The sequence below is a fragment of the Pyricularia grisea genome, assembly GCF_004355905.1.
Source record: "Pyricularia grisea strain NI907 chromosome Unknown Pyricularia_grisea_NI907_Scaffold_2, whole genome shotgun sequence".
NCBI lineage: Eukaryota > Fungi > Ascomycota > Sordariomycetes > Magnaporthales > Pyriculariaceae > Pyricularia > Pyricularia grisea.
In genome coordinates, this window is record NW_022156717.1 from 2,711,951 (window position 1) to 2,729,671 (window position 17,721).

Here is a 17,721-nt window from a genome sequence, read left to right on the forward strand (position 1 = left end):
GGGGGGGAGGGTTATTTTATTTTTCTTATTCCCGTCCTTTCTTGCCATGTCTTGTTAAAGGCAAAGCTGTTCTTATTTTCTTCAAACTCGAGTCTGTGCTCGTCTCCCGTCAATCTGGAGACACGGGCAAAAAGACCCAATGCCCCCCTTCACTCTATTGTACCGACCGGAGAAGGGCTCACGATCGGCATACAGCCCTCGTCATTCAATAGCCGCCACGGCGTCCACTCTTATGCATCCGAGTGCCGAGTCTCCGTGGCCTGGTCGGGCACGGAGACGCAGATTGTCTGATAAGCTTGAAATACTAATTAGTCCAGTCATTGATTGTGTTGGTTACTTGTCCCTGCTTAGGAGTCCATCCACGATAATGAGAGGAACAAACGGGTTCGGCGGCAACATGCCGGGGGTTGTCCAACCGGTCCGTCTGTTCCACCATCCTCTCATCTTGATTGAATTTTATCGATCTCAATCAACCCGCCCGTGTACATTGCGATCATACACCGGTCACGGACGGGGCTACCTATATTTTCATGTTTTTCTATGGTACGCTTTTTGAATTGATTCCCTTTTTCGTAATCAGAGTACAACGTAGCCACATGGTGCCCTGGAAGTTATATCACACTCAAAGGCAGAGAGCACATATAATGCGCAGGCACCCAGATATTCATGTGCGCTCAGCCTGGCCGTCAATAGCAGGAGTTGAATATTAGGGGGTGGGTGAGGGGGGGTTGCATTGCTTATCCCCTTTCGTGCAAAGGCTGACGCTTCAACAAAATGAGATCATGCCGTCCTCCTCCTGAGAATGCCTAACTTCATGGGGAAAGTCAGTCGGGAGGTAGGCAGATATGTGTACATTAATATGCAATAACCCCTCTGTGCTCAGCCCATCCCATTGCTTTTGCTGTACAACGTTCTGAAGGCGCAGAGCAAATGCCGACGCGGGCCGTTCTCGTACTTGCTTGCACACTCTAGACGAGATTAAGTTGTCACAGTTGGAAGCCAAGATGACTGCAATAATGCAACATTATTTCCCCGTCACACGTCGGAGAAAGTACTTTCTCTATAAGGCAAGCTGATCATGAGGGGATTGAATATTCGACCCGTCACGAAATTGACCCAAGCCTCTGCTACAGGGCTCCCGACGCTAACAAACTAGGGGGAGAAATAGTATCGAATCACTGGTGCGACATTAATAGAATATGTCGGCGTCGTTGAAAGGCGGCAGTTTTTTTTTTTTTTTTTTTTTTTTTTTTTTAGGGGTGACAAGTCATTTTGATGAAGCCAGAGACATTCAAACAAACCATCTGCCGGAAGGCGATGAGACAAGACCCAAAAGTAATCGGGATATTCGGGGTATTCATGCAAACACCACGAAAACAATAAACCAAAGAGATAAAATTTCATGCCAGCCTCACCACACGTTGTGCCACACTGACAATAAAATTTGTGATACACGCCCTCGACTTTCCCTTACGGCTGATGACCTTACATTACGGTTGGTGCATATGCAAAATTATCGTCTCGATGGGGAAAGTTTTGAAGAGCACGTTTTTCTTGTCTTGTTTTTTCTTCCTCTCTGTCCAGTCATTACTAAAGCTACACCTAGGTACGTAATTGCCTTTTTACCGCAAGCCGCTGTAACCGATAAGACGATGCCACCAGGGCAACACTCGACTTCTGACTTCTGACGTCTCAGCGGACCTCGCCTATGTACTATGGTATGGTCACCGTTGCAGTGGCGGATTTTATTGGCGGGCCTTTCTACTGCGTGAGGTAGTATGTGTATACACTAACCATTTTGTCATCAATCGTGGTGGGCAAAATTCCCTGCTGGAAAATGGAGCAAGTAATGGGTATGGTAAACAATCACCAACCCGGAAGCACTATATACGTGCCGGTCATATATGGGTGGGTGGAAGCAACACAACCTATCTGCAGCCAAATGCCGGCTGTCCAATTGTGAATGGGTGGCAGCCATCTCGGGACCGAGCGGGCTCCACACCAAGGACTAGTCGTCTATATTAGCCTTGGCTACCCTGTGAGGCCATCTTTGCGAGCAGGAATTGTATTGGATTGTACCAGGCGACGTCAAAAAGACACATTGGTTCAAGGCCACACTATAAACACGCTAGGATGCAGCAGGGTTCGTAATCCTTTACCAGAGACGTGCAGCCGAGGACTTTTTTTTTTCTCTTTGTTCCATTGGACATTCCAAAGGTGGGGCGGGCTACTGCAATGCGAAAAGGTTGGGATCATTGGTACGGAGTATATGTGAACAGAGGGATACGAGAGGCTGAGGAAATTTGTGTTCGTGTTGAAGTATTCACATGATAATTACCTACCACGAGAACCAAACAACAAACTGTCCTGCCCGATAGGGGTAAGGAGCGAAAAGGGCAGGCAACCTGGCAACTGAGGTACGGAGTACCACCATTGTACAAACTGTAAGGTTGCTTGTACCGCACCTAACACCACTGACCACCACCAACCACCAGACGGCAAGAGCCGATGGCCAAACAAAGACCGGAAAGAAGCAACTTGGCAGCTGCCTAGAAGCTTGGCGGACCCACTGCAGGCCATGCAGTGAATTGCCGAAATCCCATCACCCTCGGCCGAAATGCCGCAAGGGTGCTTTGTTGTTGAAAAAGACGGATGTGGATGTGTGGATCTCGACCGTTCCCTTTATCATTTTCAGCCAATGAGAATTCTGAATAAGCGAGAATGCCCGTTCTTGCCTTGTTTAGTTATTCTATTCTGTACTGTACGCGTCCATGGCGCCAAGCCTGAATGAATCTTTGCAAATCTGCCTCATTTTCAATGTTGGCTCCGCAATCATTTCGGTTTTTTGTCCTCTTTATTCCCTCTCCCACACTTCAGGTGAGCGAGTCTTTTTTGTGTTATCTGGGCCAGTTCCACCTCAACCAACGGTAACGCCAATAACCAACATCATTGGATCTTGTTTCTTCTTTGTTTTCTTCCTTTTTCTGCAAGGTGTCGAAGTGGATTTGCATTTGTTGACGACTTGTATGCATTTCGCACCAACAACAAGCAAAACGCATCCACTCGCGCACACGCACCAATCTCGTTTCAACGTTTTAACGAGCCATAAACCCCCCTGCGGCAAAGTCAAACAAGGGCCTTTTACAACGTCACTTTGCAACGCCTTTGGTAGGCATGGCACGTCCCCTTTCCCCCCCATTAACACCAGCCAATATTGGACAGGGTGCCCACGCGCGTCAGACGCTATGGTCAAAACGGTAAATCGAGGTATCATTCGGGGGATCAAAATTTCCACTTTTACAATGCAGCCCCCTCACGCACGCGAGCAGTTAAGTCAGTTCGTCGTTGGGCGATGGGCGATGAAGTCGTTGGTCTGGTTCTGGCTCTGGACCTTGTTCAAGTCATCGTCGGAGACCGCCGGAACACAGGTCTTCGTAGAGGATCTGACAGCGAATCGGCAATTCCTCACATGCAAGGCACTTTATATGCACTCGCGTGTTAAAATGGCTGCTACGGACAGGAATGTTCCACGAGTGAAGGTGCTTACCATCCCTGTGGGACTTGCCCAACGAGAACCGTGGGATCAAGCAAAGCGGCACATTAATCAATCATCCTTTGCACTAGGTATGGATAGCCTTGCCGGCACTACGGCTTATATAGGTGGGTAGGTGGGTGGATGGTGAGCGGCAATTAGCCTATTTCGCGCGCTGCGGCATCGCCTCAAACCTGGTCCTCCACTATTGCGCGCGATAAGGAGTCCAATGAGGTGATGTGCACACGCAGGGCTGGCGTTGGCATTTGCAGATCACTGCTTTCGCTAAAGCCAACATCAGACGAGTTCCAACTGGGGCTGGTTGCATTAGAAATCATGGTTTCGGCTTCCCGTCCCGCGAACCCAGAGCCACAAACCGCAATCTGTGGCACTGGCACAGCCGCTATCTATCACATACCTTGTCCGCACCCACCGGCTTCTCTCGCCTATGCCCCGGCGCGCGCGTGGCTGGTTCGAGACTTGTCGTCACTCGTCACCAACATCCCGCCCGCCACCTCCACGGCCGCCTACTGTACTCTACTGTACCTCGGGTCTTCGGTCCATCTTGCATACCGGGCAAAGGCATTTTACAGATAAGCCAACAGCACCAAGATTCCCGTGAAGGTCGCGGAGTTCCAACATCGCGGTCGCTCAGTCCTGACGATGCGGCAACGTACACATATTGACGTGCATGGCAGATGGTGGCAAGCCTCCCGATGTGAATAAAGAGATGGACCAACCATCGCCTTCAAGGCTCCCAACGGCTTCCATCGGTTTTTGATATACCCACGAGCCAGATGAAGCCCATTATTTTCATCACATGCAACACGAGCTAACCACGCCTTGCCTCTTTACGGGTCTGATCAGGGCCCCGATCAACTCTTGCGTGCTCAGTGGTCCGCAGGCTCCGCTTCAGGGCACCCACACACCGAAAGGTGCCCCTGTGAGCTAAACTCTCACCTGGTTCAAGATTATTCAGACAACCTTGGAGCAAGCAACATTCTTACGAATACGGCTGTCAGCACAGGGGTGGCGAGCACCCAAGCCTGGACTGCCGATGCTTATGCGGCAACCTACGAAGACGAATACTTTGCACATATGCAGCAACGGACAAGTATCCTGATCTAGCCCCGATCAATATGCGACAGAAAGTTTCGAATGATCCGTTGCTCGACTGTATGGTCAAGTCGGCATACAAGTCGACATGAGCTGTGCCTCTACTGCGTCCCGTGCATGCCAGCCGTATACAACTCCCGGACCATACTAAAATTAGGCCCGCCGATGCGACGCTGCCATTAACCAAGCACAAGTCTACTTGGGCACATAATTAGCTTGTCAGCTGCAGAGATTCTTGCATCAAAGGAGAATCTATTTGCGAGTATTTCAGGTGGGGGAAGCGGCAACGATAGATAGGTAAATGAAGGCACCATATAATGGTTACCTCATTACCTATCTTCGTACCTAGCTCTTGACGAGAGACTTGCTGCATTGAGCTGGTTTTGATGAAAAGGTGCAGCCGGTGAGAAGAATGCACGCTTATCCGCCTTCCCGGTCGTTTGGCCCCCACAAGGAAATCAATCGTCTTGGAGATTACAATCAAGGGCCAAGACCTTACACCCACCGGTTGTACTACTGCAAAAGTACCGTCGTACCAGACGGGCTCTTTCTTCCAAATCTAACAGGCATTCCAATTCTCGAAGTCCATCTGCTGCTAATCAGAGGTATTCTCCTCCCCTATTTCATCCATATGGCACTTTACCTTCTTTCACCTAGGCTCGCTACCTTCTTCCATCTAGGTTTAGTTGCCTTTTTAGTGCAATTATCCCCGGATCGGTCTCAGGACGGCGATATAGTGGGCATTCATCGGTCCGACGATATCCACCCCGAGATATCTACAATGTTGCCTCCTCAATGCGAGTTTTGGCAGCCTCCGTCACGGCGGATGCATTCCACACAAATGTCCGATCTTTTCAAAACTCCTTTTTTTTGTGTGTGTCTCTCTCTCTTCTTCTATCTTCTGTTGACCCGAGACAAGCATCGAGGAAATCTCTTACGATGTAGCCAATCACATCCTGCCACCAAACCCCCCTGGGATGCTGCGGGTCTCGGGGCTGAGCCAATACTACTCTATTTTACTATACTGTACTAGAAGCGCCTGCTGTAGTGTTCTCGAAGCCTGCGGCGGCAGGATTCTTTCACACCCGTGTCACCGGTGTGGCAACCAAAGCCCACTCTTTTAATTCTTACACTTTTCAATACCGCAATACATTTGGTCTAGCTCGGCCCAAACTGCCGAAGTGCTACTCATGTTAATTGGAGGGAAAATCTCAAGGCCGGCGATTTTCCCGAGGTAGCCGTGGCCCTTGACCAAAAAAAAAGTCCCTGCAGCTCCTACCCATGCCGTTTGCTCGCTGTAGGAATCAATATCAAACAAAACTTGACCTCATCCGGTCAGATCATCCTCCTGGATACGCCTCTGCGTTGACACCTAAGGTAAAGGTCCGGGCGTCGTCGGTGGTCACTGGTTGTAATTACTCAGGTAATTGCAACCTCTCTCTAGCTACCTATGCACTCTGTCGGCTGCTTTACTTGTTTGTACACGCTGGCATCCCGACCTGGTTCGGCACAGTGACCGGACCCGTTTCTCGGCATTCCATAGCCGCTAAAGGTGGAAGGGTGGGGAGGTGAGCACGTAGCGCTCACAGTTCTCCTGATCCCCCGGTCACTCCCTCTTTATTTGGTATACGCGGTACGGGGACAATATTGATTTTCCGTTTGCTTGTTGGCGCAAGTGTCACGTTATGTGAGGGAGAAGGAGGGGGAGCCTCTTAAGGAGGCGTTCAATCTTTCATCCCATTGTTTTGCCGAAAGCAAAACAGTTTCAACATGTGGATACTGCCTCAGGGGAGACTCCTTGCACAAGGGGAAATTTGCTGTGGTTCTGCATCTTGCATCACGTCCTGCTGGCGTGGAGTCCCTTGGGCGGGGATGTCCCAAGTTGTAACCGAACCTGACTGTCGGGTCCGGACTTAGACGGAGAGGGGCAAACAGTTGCCAATGCCAACGCAGACAAGAAAAATGGCATTTCGGTGGGTGGGTGGTGTCATCACGACACCCCACACTCCTCCGACATGCCACGGTACATGATTTTGCTCTGTCTGTACTTGTAGCTATCACAAGGTTCAACCCAGCTTTTCTGCTACCAAAGTGTTTTGCTCATGTCGTTTGATTAATCAGTTGATGGGACAAAGCAACTACTCTTTTATTGCCTGACTAGGACAATCAATGATGACTATACCAGAAAGCTTTTTTGTCGTGAAGGCGTATGTATGTATGTATGCACAAGCAAAGTCGTCGACGAAAAAGTGGAAATGAAGTATGTATCAACGAGGAGCATATTATGATTTTTTTTTTTTCTTAAAAAAAAAAAGAAAACATTCTGCCGGCTGCCGACTATTATCTCCTATTCCCCTCCCGCCGGAGAAGGTAGGAGGATCAAAAGACAGACCGGCCCCGTCTGGGAATCCCGCGCCGCATGAGAACATGAGGTATCAACGGCGCAATGTCCGGATTGAGCAAAGTGCCAGCCCGCAACTCAGTGTCCGTAAGACAGGGGGGGTGGGGAGAAAAAAAGAAAAGTAAAAAAGAATAAATTCACTGACTTTTTCTGGACTTCTGCCGTTTGCTTGCCCCAGTCCTCGGCATGGCAAAAAAAAAAAAAAAAGCCCACTTTGGCTTTTTTTGACGAAGCGGAAGGGGGGTTAGTCCCGCTTCTTTTTTTCGGGGAGGAGACGCGCTTACGACAAAACGTAGCTGCCGAGAGCAAACCTGTCAACCATCAACCATCTAATCCATTTTTCTGTTTCTCTATGAGCAGACGTCGCGGGCGGGCAACCCCCCCACACCCACTTTGGTCGGGTACTGTTACCCAAGGAAAAGCTGATACCAAGTATGGGATAAACCCGGTGCTGACGTCGCTATTTCTCCCCGTTTGTTGGTTGTTTTTTTTGTTTTTTTTTTGTCGGTTTTTCTGCAAGGCGAATGGGCCAGTGCTTTACGACGTACAGCTTTGCACAAAAGATTCAGATAAGCAGGAAGGAATTTAGAATAACCTACACAAAAAAAAAAAAAAAAAAAAGAAAGAAAAAAAGAAAAAAAAAGAAGAAGAAAAAACACGATACTCGTCCAACAACAACAACCACTTGTCCTCCCCAGGTTTTAGCATGATATTTCATCGTACGGGGGTTTAAAATCCAACTTTGATCAAATCTCGGCGTTGAATCCCCACCATGAAGATCGCACGCCTCAATCCTGATGGTCTTTTTTTTTTTCCTTTACTATGTACCGAATGGTATGCTACGTGACCCCCTCTTCCCTCCCCTTTCAAGCTGCGGCGGGGCGCAGAAGACAAGAGAGAGGGACAATGTATTAAAGTGGAAAAAAAAAAATAGGAGGTCACAGTCAAGGTCACGAGCGACAAAAGGACCAAAGAGTCAAAGCCAAATCCAGTTCGTCCCAAGGGACTGGAACCGCTCGAGTCGCATGAGGTGTGATCATATTGATATTTATTTATTTAATGTTGTTATTTCCATGGAAAGCCTGGATTGCCGCCCGCCCCCCTGAAGGAAAAAAAAAACTATGACCATAAAAGGAAGAGACTCCACAGTCGTAAGTCGGTTTTGATTGGACAGAATGCGAGGTTCATTTTATTGCTGTTGCCGGTGGTCCCTCCCAATCATCTTGTACCGGAATAACAAGGTTCCTCCAGATTGTTGTTTGTCAAAGTCCATCGTCAAAACGTAATAATTGGGGGCCTTGGCATTGGTCGATAAGGGTTCGGGGTGAGGAGCAACATTGATATGGCGACTGATTTATGAGCTTATGGTGCCTCGAATATTGGTACATTTAAAAGTTATCAAACGTATGATTGCAATGCTGTAAGAGTTTGTTATATCAGCCGAGGCCAATTAGTATTGGGGTATACGTTCTAAGTATATGTATAAGATCGACGTTATAGGCCAGCCTTATGGACTAAAGTCACTGAAGCAAACACTAGCCAGTAGATAGAAAATAAGATTTCACTGGAACTATAAGAGAGTCTTTGATAATGGGTAAACCTGGCTGCAGTCGGGTCAACGCTGTGCAAAACTTCTGTTAACTGCCATATTCTACAAGAAAAAAAAAACACACCCTAGGCAATTGGTAATATTATATGCCTCAAGTCAGACATGCATCTTGGTACCCATCTTATATGGAAGAGGTCCCAGCTTCAAGCATCTCAGCAAGTATGTCCCACTTACCGGCAGCTGGTTCACTGCTCGCACGAGCGACACCCCTGAGCCCGCCAGCGATGAACCTGAGGTGCCTGTCAAAGTCGGCTGAGATCCGCCGGAGCGTTGCCGGGTACGTCTCCCGCGTCTGCGGAGTCGTGTCTCGTGCTCCCCTCATGCCTCTTCCGGGTAGGAGAGCCATGTTTGAGGCTCGATGGTAACCTCGTTCATCAAGGTCGTCCTCTGCTTCTGCTTCGTCGTGGTCCTCCTCCTTCTCCTTGGGGCTCACATAAAGACCCCTGAGCTGCGATTTCCGAAAGTCGGCCGGCGACAGCGTGGGTGCTCTGTGGGGTGAAGACATGGTGGAGAGCCGCATGATCTCGTGTGACTCGGTTGCTTCCCTGATGGCGGCTAGGTTACGCGAATCTTCCAGTTCGACGGCCAGGTCGAGTACATCTAGCATGCACTCCCTTATGGGGTCCAGTCGCGGTCCCAGACATGACTCCTGGATCACCGTTGCGACGAATGCCGCATGGCGATGAATCATGCCATCAACGTCTTCTGCCGAGCTCAATGCCTCCTTCAGCGCTTCGATGTTTGGTGTGAACACCAGAGTCGCGAGGTATGTCATCAAAGTGTTGCAGAACCACAACAGCTTCGTACGCAGACGGTAGTAGGCACTGGACTCTGCCCGGAGCATGCCGTCCTCGGCCTTTCCACCCAGTAGTAAGCGTTGCATGTTCAGTGCATGTATCGATAGCCGCAGCTGCAATAATATTGTATAGATGCACTGGTACTTCTCGAGACAGTCACCTTTGATCACCAGCTGAACTGGCCAGGCCATACGATACCGAAGCTTGAGCCTAGGGAGCGTCTCACGAATAGAAATCCGACCTTCGGCCATGTGAGAACGAGCGCCCTCTGGCTTGTCAAATGATGCTGACACGCGATGCACGTCCAGCAACCCAGAGAAAGCCTCCTGAGCAAGCTCTGTTAGCGTGAAGCGGTCGTCCCAGCCAGACTGCCTCTTCTCCATCTTAACAAACACGGCCGAAGTAAAATAGTCGGAAGCGGCACCGTCCTTCATGAGATACAAGTGCTGAAGGGTGTTCAATGTAGATCGCAAGCCGCAGGATTCGAATAGAGCCTTTTGGAGTACAGAGGATGTCGCATGGTGTTTGCTTTTGATCCACGCATCAAACACATTGGCAAAGAGCTCTGAGAACGGGGCAAGTTCAGAACCAGGTGGACAAACGTCGTCAAATTCGAGACTAGGAGGCCGTCGGCTCTGCTGGTGGCTCGCAGCCAAGTCGCTCATTCCCAGATGCTTCAAGACTACAATGCTTTTGCCAGTCGTATATATTCGCGCCACTGCAAACTGGAGGAATCTCGGTGCATGCAACCGTCCGTCCAGAGTCTGGCGAAGCTTGAACTGGTTCTGCCAGATCTGATTCAATGGCAGTTTGACCTTGGATTCAGAGATAAAGAAGATCTTGTCACCAGGCAGGAGCTCTCCTTCCTCCATCCATAGCCTGATAGGACGCAAGTAAACTTGAAAACATTTGAGAAAAGTAGATCCTAGTGTCTTGTAGGCAGCCGGTTCGCCTTGCAATTGTGCTGCGCATGTGGCCTCGAACAAAAGCTCCAAGTAGCGAAATGCGTGGGGGTAGCGCTCATCTCGAAGCCTCTGCACAATGGCCCCAAGCGATCGTAAAGAAGCCAGATGGATTTGTGCCTCTTCCATGACTGCCATAATGCTGACCATGACGTCCATCTTTGGATCTGCATAGCGAGCCTGCATGCCTGCAATCTCCCTGTCGAATGCTCTGAGGGCATCCCGAATGCAATCCTGGAAGGTTTGGAGTAAGGGTACGTCTTGACGGCTTTCGATAAAACCTCGAAGCGGTTGCAGTGGGCGTCCTGTTTCCGCCACGGCTGTGATCAAAGCCCTGTACGTCTCCCACGAGACCTCTGATAGCTGATAGGCAAGCACCGGGGTGCATTTCTCGTCAAAAAGTGAGGTTCTGTGGCCCTGCAGCATGAACAAGATTTCTCTGACGATTTGTGCCTCTGTGATTGGTATTTTGCTGGTACGTCCCCCCTCGTCAGTCTGAGGTGATTCCAAACGCCATGATTGAGACCTTTTAACATCGTCTAGGTTGAATGAATTTATCCTGGTCGAGTTGGAGTCTTGAGGAATCTTAAGCTGAGGGGTGGCATCTGAGATGGATGTATCCTCCGAGTCGGAAGAGTCACCTGTGACTGATTGTTCTTCATAAGACCCATCCTCAGAGCTTCCGGCACCAAAGTCGACATTCCTCCACAAAGCTCGGTCATGGGCCCAGCCATCCTCATTGGCAATATCCTCCCATTTCAAAACCGGTCCAGAATCGAAGTCTGGTTTTTGCAACAAGTCAAGATCGGCCAGGTGAGACTGTTGGAGAGGTTGATCTGATAGCTCCAATAACAAGTGAAGAATATCAGGCGTCCATTTAGTTGAGAGTGGCTCAAGATTGCCCCGGCGGGTCTCCAAGGCAGCTGCTAGCCCATCACGGCCATTCACGACGAATTTTTCTTGAAGTCCGTTCAGTTCTTCCTCAACCAAGAACTGATTTGTCCGAGTGAAGGTGTGGTGACGGAGTGTCTTGAGGCATTCATCGCGGAGGGAAACGACCCGTCTCCTTTGAGACTGTGGAGAGTCAGCTGCTATTTACAGGTTGTTCTAGTAGTTTTTCCGACCAAACTTGGAAGGCTCGTTAATTACCTCATAAATATTGGGGCATATGGCTTCTATGAGCTCTTCAACCTGGGATCCCAACTGTGCGGCGAACGCCATGGCCTAGGCTGATGTCTGGATCCTGTAACACTTTTGTGTTAACAAGGGGGCGGGGCAGAAGACATGAAGCGTCGCAGAGACTGTTGACAATTTGAAGACTAGACTGACTGCAAACTTACTTGAAAGCATTTGTCGAGTCGAACCCTGCTATTTCCAGTTCAGACGTTCGTTCGTTTGTTCATTCGATCGAGGCGGGGTTCGATCGAGTGATGCCAAGAAGATTTTAAAAAAAAAAAAAGAAAAATTGCCCATGTATATGGAGTTTATCAATCTATTAATTATCAGATCTTCCCACGCCTATCACTTTCAAGGTTCAATCCGATACAAGGTAAGGTAGGTAGGTAAGAGGTATGCAAGTATTACTAGAGTTACGGAGTAAATCTACCTGTAGGTACCTAAGGTTAGGCAGGTAGGCATTCAAGCTTCACGTCGGTTGGTGGGGGTGCACGTGATATAGAAGTGCCTGCTAGTCAAGCCCGGTTTCTTTTTCTTATGGAAAAACACGGCATTACTCAGCTTCTAATAGCGCAGCCAACAATTTGACCACGACGCGTTGTCTGGCTTGGCAGGCGTGACAAGGATGGCTACCCCTGCAGGTCGAAATACTAACCAGGCCGGGCGAAACAAGGAGCTGACCTCATTGCTGCGAAGCCCCTTTTCCCCTTGGGTCGTATTTTCTGCAAAAGCGGATACCTTTTGGATAACCACCAACTCTTACTTCACTTTAGCCACTCTCCTTAATTGTCTACCGAGCCACTCACTACTACCAATTTGTCCCGTTTAGCAAATCTCGACGGGCCTTGACGGAACAACAAGGCCAATAAAGTTCACACGAGCCAGATACACCGATTCTAACGACAAGGTACTCATTGCCGAAAACCACCTTCACCATGGCTAGGCCCGTAAGGGTGTTGGCGACTGTCGCCATCTTCATGTGGTGTGTCTTTCTGTACATGATCTTTAGACCATCATCGCCGTTATTAGTCGCCGATGAATTCTCAAACTTCCAGAGGGATCCGATGCACGATCGTAAGCCGCCTTCCCAGGCCCATCCTGCCAACACACTGCCACCCGATCAAGAACTAACCGAGGTCTCTTTCCACCATCTACAGCAACGGGCGAGCCCGAGGGCATCCTAAGGCGCGTATCACCCGAGTATGCACCAGATGCCAACCCCACCGAGCGCATTAACGCGACGCTCCTGGCTCTGGTGAGGAACGAGGAGCTAGATGGTATGCTACAAGCCATGGGCGACTTGGAGCGCACATGGAACAGCAAATTCAACTACCCCTGGACATTCTTCAACGACGTTCCCTTCTCGAAAGAGTTCAAGGAGAAGACTCAAGCCATGACAAATGCCAAGTGCAACTACGGTATGCAATGATATGCTTTTCGAGACAAAAGTTTAGGCCATGGCATATCACTGACTCTTTTTTTTTTCTGACTTTGCTCCCACAGAAATTATCCCCAAGGAACACTGGGAGATGCCGTCTTGGATCAACAAGGACATCTACGAGGAGTCAGTCAAGGTCCTCAAGGAGAACAATATCCAATACGCCGACAAGATCTCGTATCATCAAATGTGCCGATGGAACAGTGGTCTCTTCTACAAACACCCCGCCCTCAAGGATGTACAATACTACTGGCGGGTGGAGCCCAAGGTTCACTTCTTCTGCGACGTCGACTACGACGTCTTCCGCTTTATGCAGGACAACAACAAGACTTATGGCTTCACCATCAACCTCTATGATGCGCCCGAGTCGATCCCGACCCTGTGGCCCGAGACTGAGAAGTTCTTGGCTGAGCACCCCCAGTACAGGCACCCCAACAACGCGCTTGACTGGCTCGTAGACGCGGAGAAGCGCCCCGATCATAACCGCAAGGCCAACGGCTACTCGACATGCCACTTCTGGAGCAACTTTGAGGTCGGAGACATGAACTTCTGGCGCAGCAAGACGTACGAAGACTACTTCAACCACCTCGACCGCGCCGGCGGCTTTTTCTACGAGCGCTGGGGTGATGCCCCCGTACACAGCATTGCCCTTGGTCTTTTTGAGGATGCCAGCAAGATTCATTGGTAAGTAGCTACAAGGGGGAAGGGGGGGTTGTTCCTTGGTTGGCCGAACACACAAACTAACTCGCATTTTCCCCACCTCTAGGTTCCGTGACATCGGATACCAGCATATCCCATTCTTCAACTGCCCCAACTCGCCCAAGTGCAAGGGCTGCGTCGCTGGACGCTTCACCGACGGTGAGAAGTGGCTTCATCGTGAGGACTGCAGGCCCAACTGGTTCAAGATGCACGGCATGGGCTAAGCGGCTGCTCAAAAATCTCGATTTCTGACGACGCCGATATTCTACCTTGACGACCTTTTTTTCACTACTTGCTTTTTGCGGGATAGGAAACTTTGTTTTTATTACAGTACCGCCTGATCCAAGAAAACCGAAATAAAACCAAGAAAAAAAATAGAAGATGCGGCAAAGAAGGCGACGGTTCAAAGGAGATTATAATTGTATAGATTCTGGGTTGACATCAGAGGAGGTGTGGGCGAGCCATGTGGATAAAATTGGGAGGCATAACGTATTGGAACTGACAGTCAGACTGTCGCATCTGGCGTTCGGCGCTCGGGGTTGTTTTCTTCAAGGCGGTGGCAGGCTGTCACTCATAGACACTGTTTAAGGTAGATTAATTGTAAAGAAGTGTTGTATTATGACGTTTGGCATATCGTGTCGATTATGCGCAGGGACCTGGGGGTCCCTCTGCAACTACCTACCTACGTGGAAGACAAGGTCCGAAGCGCGCATTTACCTTCTTCCTTGTATGGGGTGCCCTGTTCCATCCATGGCTTGTCAAATTTCCATGTTCATGGGGCTTTTCCCATGCTTCCGGGCGCGATTCTGCCAACATTCCGCATAGCTATAACCCTAACCCTGAATACTAGCATTGCAACCCACATCGGCTCCGATCCCGACCGCGGGCGCCAAGCTGAACTTGGACTTATCCACGTCTATCTAGACGGGCTTTTTTTTTTGACGACAGGGCAGACTGGAACGTGACGCGCCACCCGAGATCTTGCGTTTAGATTCATCCTGAGATCCCCGCCACGCAACCGGAACTTCTATGGTTTCTCATTCTATCAGCGGCCGATTGAGAGACTGCTTTACGAATCTTTGGGCGACTATAACATAGCCTTCAAACTAGCACCGAGGCATCATTCAACTCGAGGCACCGATCTAAAAACTCCCATCGCTCGCCCCTGCCTTGCCCTAGCCACACCTCACACAGAGCGCATCACCACCACCACCACCACCAACACCACCACCACAAACCCGCCACCATGTCGGAGCGCAAAGTCCTCACCAAGTACTACCCAGCCGACTTCGACCCGAGCGCGCTCACTCGGCGGCGGCGGGGACCGAAGCAGGAAGGCCCCAAGGTGCAGACGGTGCGGCTGATGGCGCCGTTCAGCATGAAGTGCACGACGTGCGGCGAGTACATATACCGGGGGCGCAAGTTCAACGCGCGCAAGGAGACGCCCGAGGAGAAGTACCTGGGCATACAAATCTATCGCTTCTACATCAAGTGCACGCGGTGCTCGGGCGAGATCCGCTTCCGCACCGACCCGGCCAACCAGGACTACGTGTGCGAGACGGGCGCGCACCGAAACACGGATCCCTGGAAGAGGGGCGCCGGAGACGCGGTGGCGCCCGACGAGACGGACGAGGAGAGGCTGGACCGTCTCGAGCACGAGGAGGAGGAGCGCAACGCCATGGTCGAGCTCGAGGCCAAGACGGTCGATGCCAAGCGCGAGATGGCCGTCGCGGACGCGCTCGACGAGATTCGGACCAGGAACGCGAGGATAGCGCGCGCGGACAGGGATGGCATCGAGGTGGTGGTGGCGCAGACGGTCGACGAGGAGCGCGAGAGGCAGGAGCGCGAGGATGAAGAGGCCGCCAGGAGGGCGTTTGCGTTTGCGCGGAGCCAGGCCGCCCTCGAGGAGGAGATCATGGACGAGGATGATTCTGCGGCTGGTAATGCCACCGGAACCCACGGCTCGGCGGCAAGTTCTGCGGCTGGACCGAGTGCGGCTGCAGCAGTCACGTCCGTCGCCGATTCGGAGATGAAACCCCCAGCGGCGGTGAAGAGCACGAGCACAGATATGCCTCCACCGCCTGTTCCGACCAGCTTCAAAAGACAGGTCAAGAAGAAAACGGATCGTGCTGCTTTGCTTGGCATCAAGAAGAAGACCTGATTTGAAGGCAAGCAGCAATGTCTACAACGGTGTAATGATAAAACCAAGGTATTAAGTGCTGCTGTTGAAGAACGATTTTTGTTGAGCACAACATTTAATTTTCCATATTGATCCATAGGAGTTCGTTATTATCTCCTTCTAAAATCACAGTCCAAGGAACGCCTTGGACAAACTAAGACGTGATGGTACATCATCATTAAGAATTCACACAAGGGGGTCGCACATGGTAGGTTTCGTGATGCAAATGAATTGAGCGAACGAGTAAAACAAACAACGCTAACATGCTTGCAGATATGTATGTATGTATATAAGGAAAAGTCGCGCCAAAACATCCCTGAAATCCCGACCCAAGAATCGTAACTAACAACTGAAGAACTGATGAGTAGCAGCTGAAGGCTGTTGACAATTACCGAAATATCCGTCGACAGCGACCTGCAAGACACACCGTACCGCGTCGGATCCCTGCAGTTTCGCATTTCCGCGGAAAGACTCAGGGGGACAAGGGTACGGCGGTAACGATCGCACAGTTGCGACCGCATCCGTCATATGCCGGGAGCCGCACCTGAACTGCCGAGAAGTCGGGGGTCGTTTGGACGAGAGGAGTAATTTCTCTTGTATTGTTATTTTTTTTATTGTTGTATATGATGTTGCTTATCGTCGTTTCGGGTGCAGCGTCCGCCATCTGTCATGAGCGGTACGACGCGTGGTTGCTGGACGGGGGGTTGTACGTCGATGTCACACCGTTCTGATGGCTGTGCCTGTCGCCGGACCCGCGTCGCGACTCCGGAGTGGACCTCTCCATCTGTCTCTTTTGGTGGTCGAGCATCATCTTGGAATAGCTTGGCACGTCGACAGGCGGCGGTGATGTGGTAGTGGCCATGGACGGGAAGGTACCGTTGCGACTGCCGCTGCTGCTCTCTGAGGAATTTGACATGTTGGTGTATGAGAGGTGAGAGTGGTAGTCGGCAGTCTGGCTGGGCATTTGTGTGGTTTTTTATGGATAAAAAAAAAAAAAGAAAAACGTTTGACTGTTGAACGTTTTATGGGATCGAGATGGAGAGAAGAAGGTAGGCAGGTAAAGATGGTTGAATGGTAAGGTGTGTATGCAGGTGCGAGTCGTGCGAGCAGGTTGTTTTTGTTATTTTCCAGAAGGCCCTAGGCGCGGCACACAGATCAGGTAAATCTTTTGGGTTTGGAAATAGGAAACTTGGCGGGTTGTTTGGTCACGCGAGATGAAAGTTGGTTGTGGATGTGGGCCAGGTTGGAAGGTGTGGACTAGCATGGCACTTTCAGGGTCCTTATATATAAAAGTAGAACACTTGTTGTGGGTGGCACAAAATGGGGTGTCATAGCCTGTGGGGAGGGGTGTGGGAAGGCCTGAGGTGTGAGAGAGAGCAAAAGGGACAGACAGGCCTTGGGGGTGCACCCCGTCATGGTTCACCAGCGGGTCAGGGACACAGTGTTGGGATGGGTGGGATATGATCAGCTCCGTCCTATGTCTGTTTACTCGGGCAAAGTCTTTTGTTTTGTTGCATGGATTCTGGAACCACATACGTCTTTGGGTTACGGCAGAGTATAGAAAATGTGCGTCAGGACAGTGGTTGAATGGTTTGATGTAACCACCAACACAAAGGTGCGAGGTGTAAGGGGGGGATAGTGAGGGGGCAGGGAAGCGTTAGTCCCTATCGTAGTCTAGGCCATTATGGAATGGCAGATCTCAAGAGTAGTGATCGACAAAGAGGAGTGAGCTGCCGTTTCTTTGGGGCACGAAATGGCGTAACAAGTGCTGATCCTTCGGAGCTTGACCTTTGAAGTTAGCTTGCTAGGTAG

General features: G+C 50.3%; 7 protein-coding genes across 7 annotated transcripts; 4 read left to right on the plus strand and 3 right to left on the minus strand.

Moving 5' to 3' along the window:
* Positions 1-2,802: 2,802 nt before the first annotated feature.
* Positions 2,803-3,645, minus strand: PgNI_03378 (uncharacterized protein). The gene is made up of 2 exons (XM_031123433.1): positions 3,548-3,645; positions 2,803-3,479 (listed from the first exon to the last, which is right to left on the minus strand). The coding sequence occupies exon 2, from the start codon at positions 3,272-3,274 to the stop codon at positions 2,918-2,920; it is 357 nt and encodes a 118-aa protein (XP_030983788.1). The 5' UTR covers positions 3,275-3,479; positions 3,548-3,645; the 3' UTR covers positions 2,803-2,917.
* Positions 3,303-4,129, plus strand: PgNI_03379 (uncharacterized protein; the record flags this gene model as incomplete). The annotated part of the gene is made up of 2 exons (XM_031123434.1): positions 3,303-3,660; positions 3,834-4,129. 2 exons carry the CDS (start codon positions 3,303-3,305, stop codon positions 4,127-4,129), a joined length of 654 nt encoding a protein of 217 aa, XP_030983789.1.
* Positions 4,130-8,163: 4,034 nt separating this feature from the next.
* PgNI_03380 (uncharacterized protein) lies at positions 8,164-8,529 on the plus strand. The gene is made up of 2 exons (XM_031123435.1): positions 8,164-8,200; positions 8,301-8,529. The coding sequence occupies exons 1-2, from the start codon at positions 8,171-8,173 to the stop codon at positions 8,388-8,390; spliced, it is 120 nt and encodes a 39-aa protein (XP_030985555.1). The 5' UTR covers positions 8,164-8,170; the 3' UTR covers positions 8,391-8,529.
* Positions 8,530-8,779: 250 nt separating this feature from the next.
* PgNI_03381 (uncharacterized protein) lies at positions 8,780-11,845 on the minus strand (the record flags this gene model as incomplete). The annotated part of the gene is made up of 3 exons (XM_031123436.1): positions 11,758-11,845; positions 11,567-11,660; positions 8,780-11,491 (listed from the first exon to the last, which is right to left on the minus strand). Exons 2-3 carry the CDS (start codon positions 11,636-11,638, stop codon positions 8,780-8,782), a joined length of 2,784 nt encoding a protein of 927 aa, XP_030985554.1. The 5' UTR covers positions 11,639-11,660; positions 11,758-11,845.
* Positions 11,846-12,239: 394 nt separating this feature from the next.
* Positions 12,240-14,342, plus strand: PgNI_03382 (uncharacterized protein). The gene is made up of 4 exons (XM_031123437.1): positions 12,240-12,667; positions 12,751-13,011; positions 13,097-13,715; positions 13,798-14,342. The coding sequence occupies exons 1-4, from the start codon at positions 12,529-12,531 to the stop codon at positions 13,952-13,954; spliced, it is 1,176 nt and encodes a 391-aa protein (XP_030984393.1). The 5' UTR covers positions 12,240-12,528; the 3' UTR covers positions 13,955-14,342.
* Positions 14,343-14,976: 634 nt separating this feature from the next.
* PgNI_03383 (uncharacterized protein) lies at positions 14,977-15,891 on the plus strand (the record flags this gene model as incomplete). Its single annotated transcript, XM_031123438.1, has 1 exon — positions 14,977-15,891. One exon carries the CDS (start codon positions 14,977-14,979, stop codon positions 15,889-15,891), a length of 915 nt encoding a protein of 304 aa, XP_030984392.1.
* Positions 15,892-16,576: 685 nt separating this feature from the next.
* PgNI_03384 (uncharacterized protein) lies at positions 16,577-16,873 on the minus strand (the record flags this gene model as incomplete). The annotated part of the gene is made up of 1 exon (XM_031123439.1): positions 16,577-16,873. One exon carries the CDS (start codon positions 16,871-16,873, stop codon positions 16,577-16,579), a length of 297 nt encoding a protein of 98 aa, XP_030985551.1.
* Between the last annotated feature and the right edge of the window lie 848 nt (positions 16,874-17,721).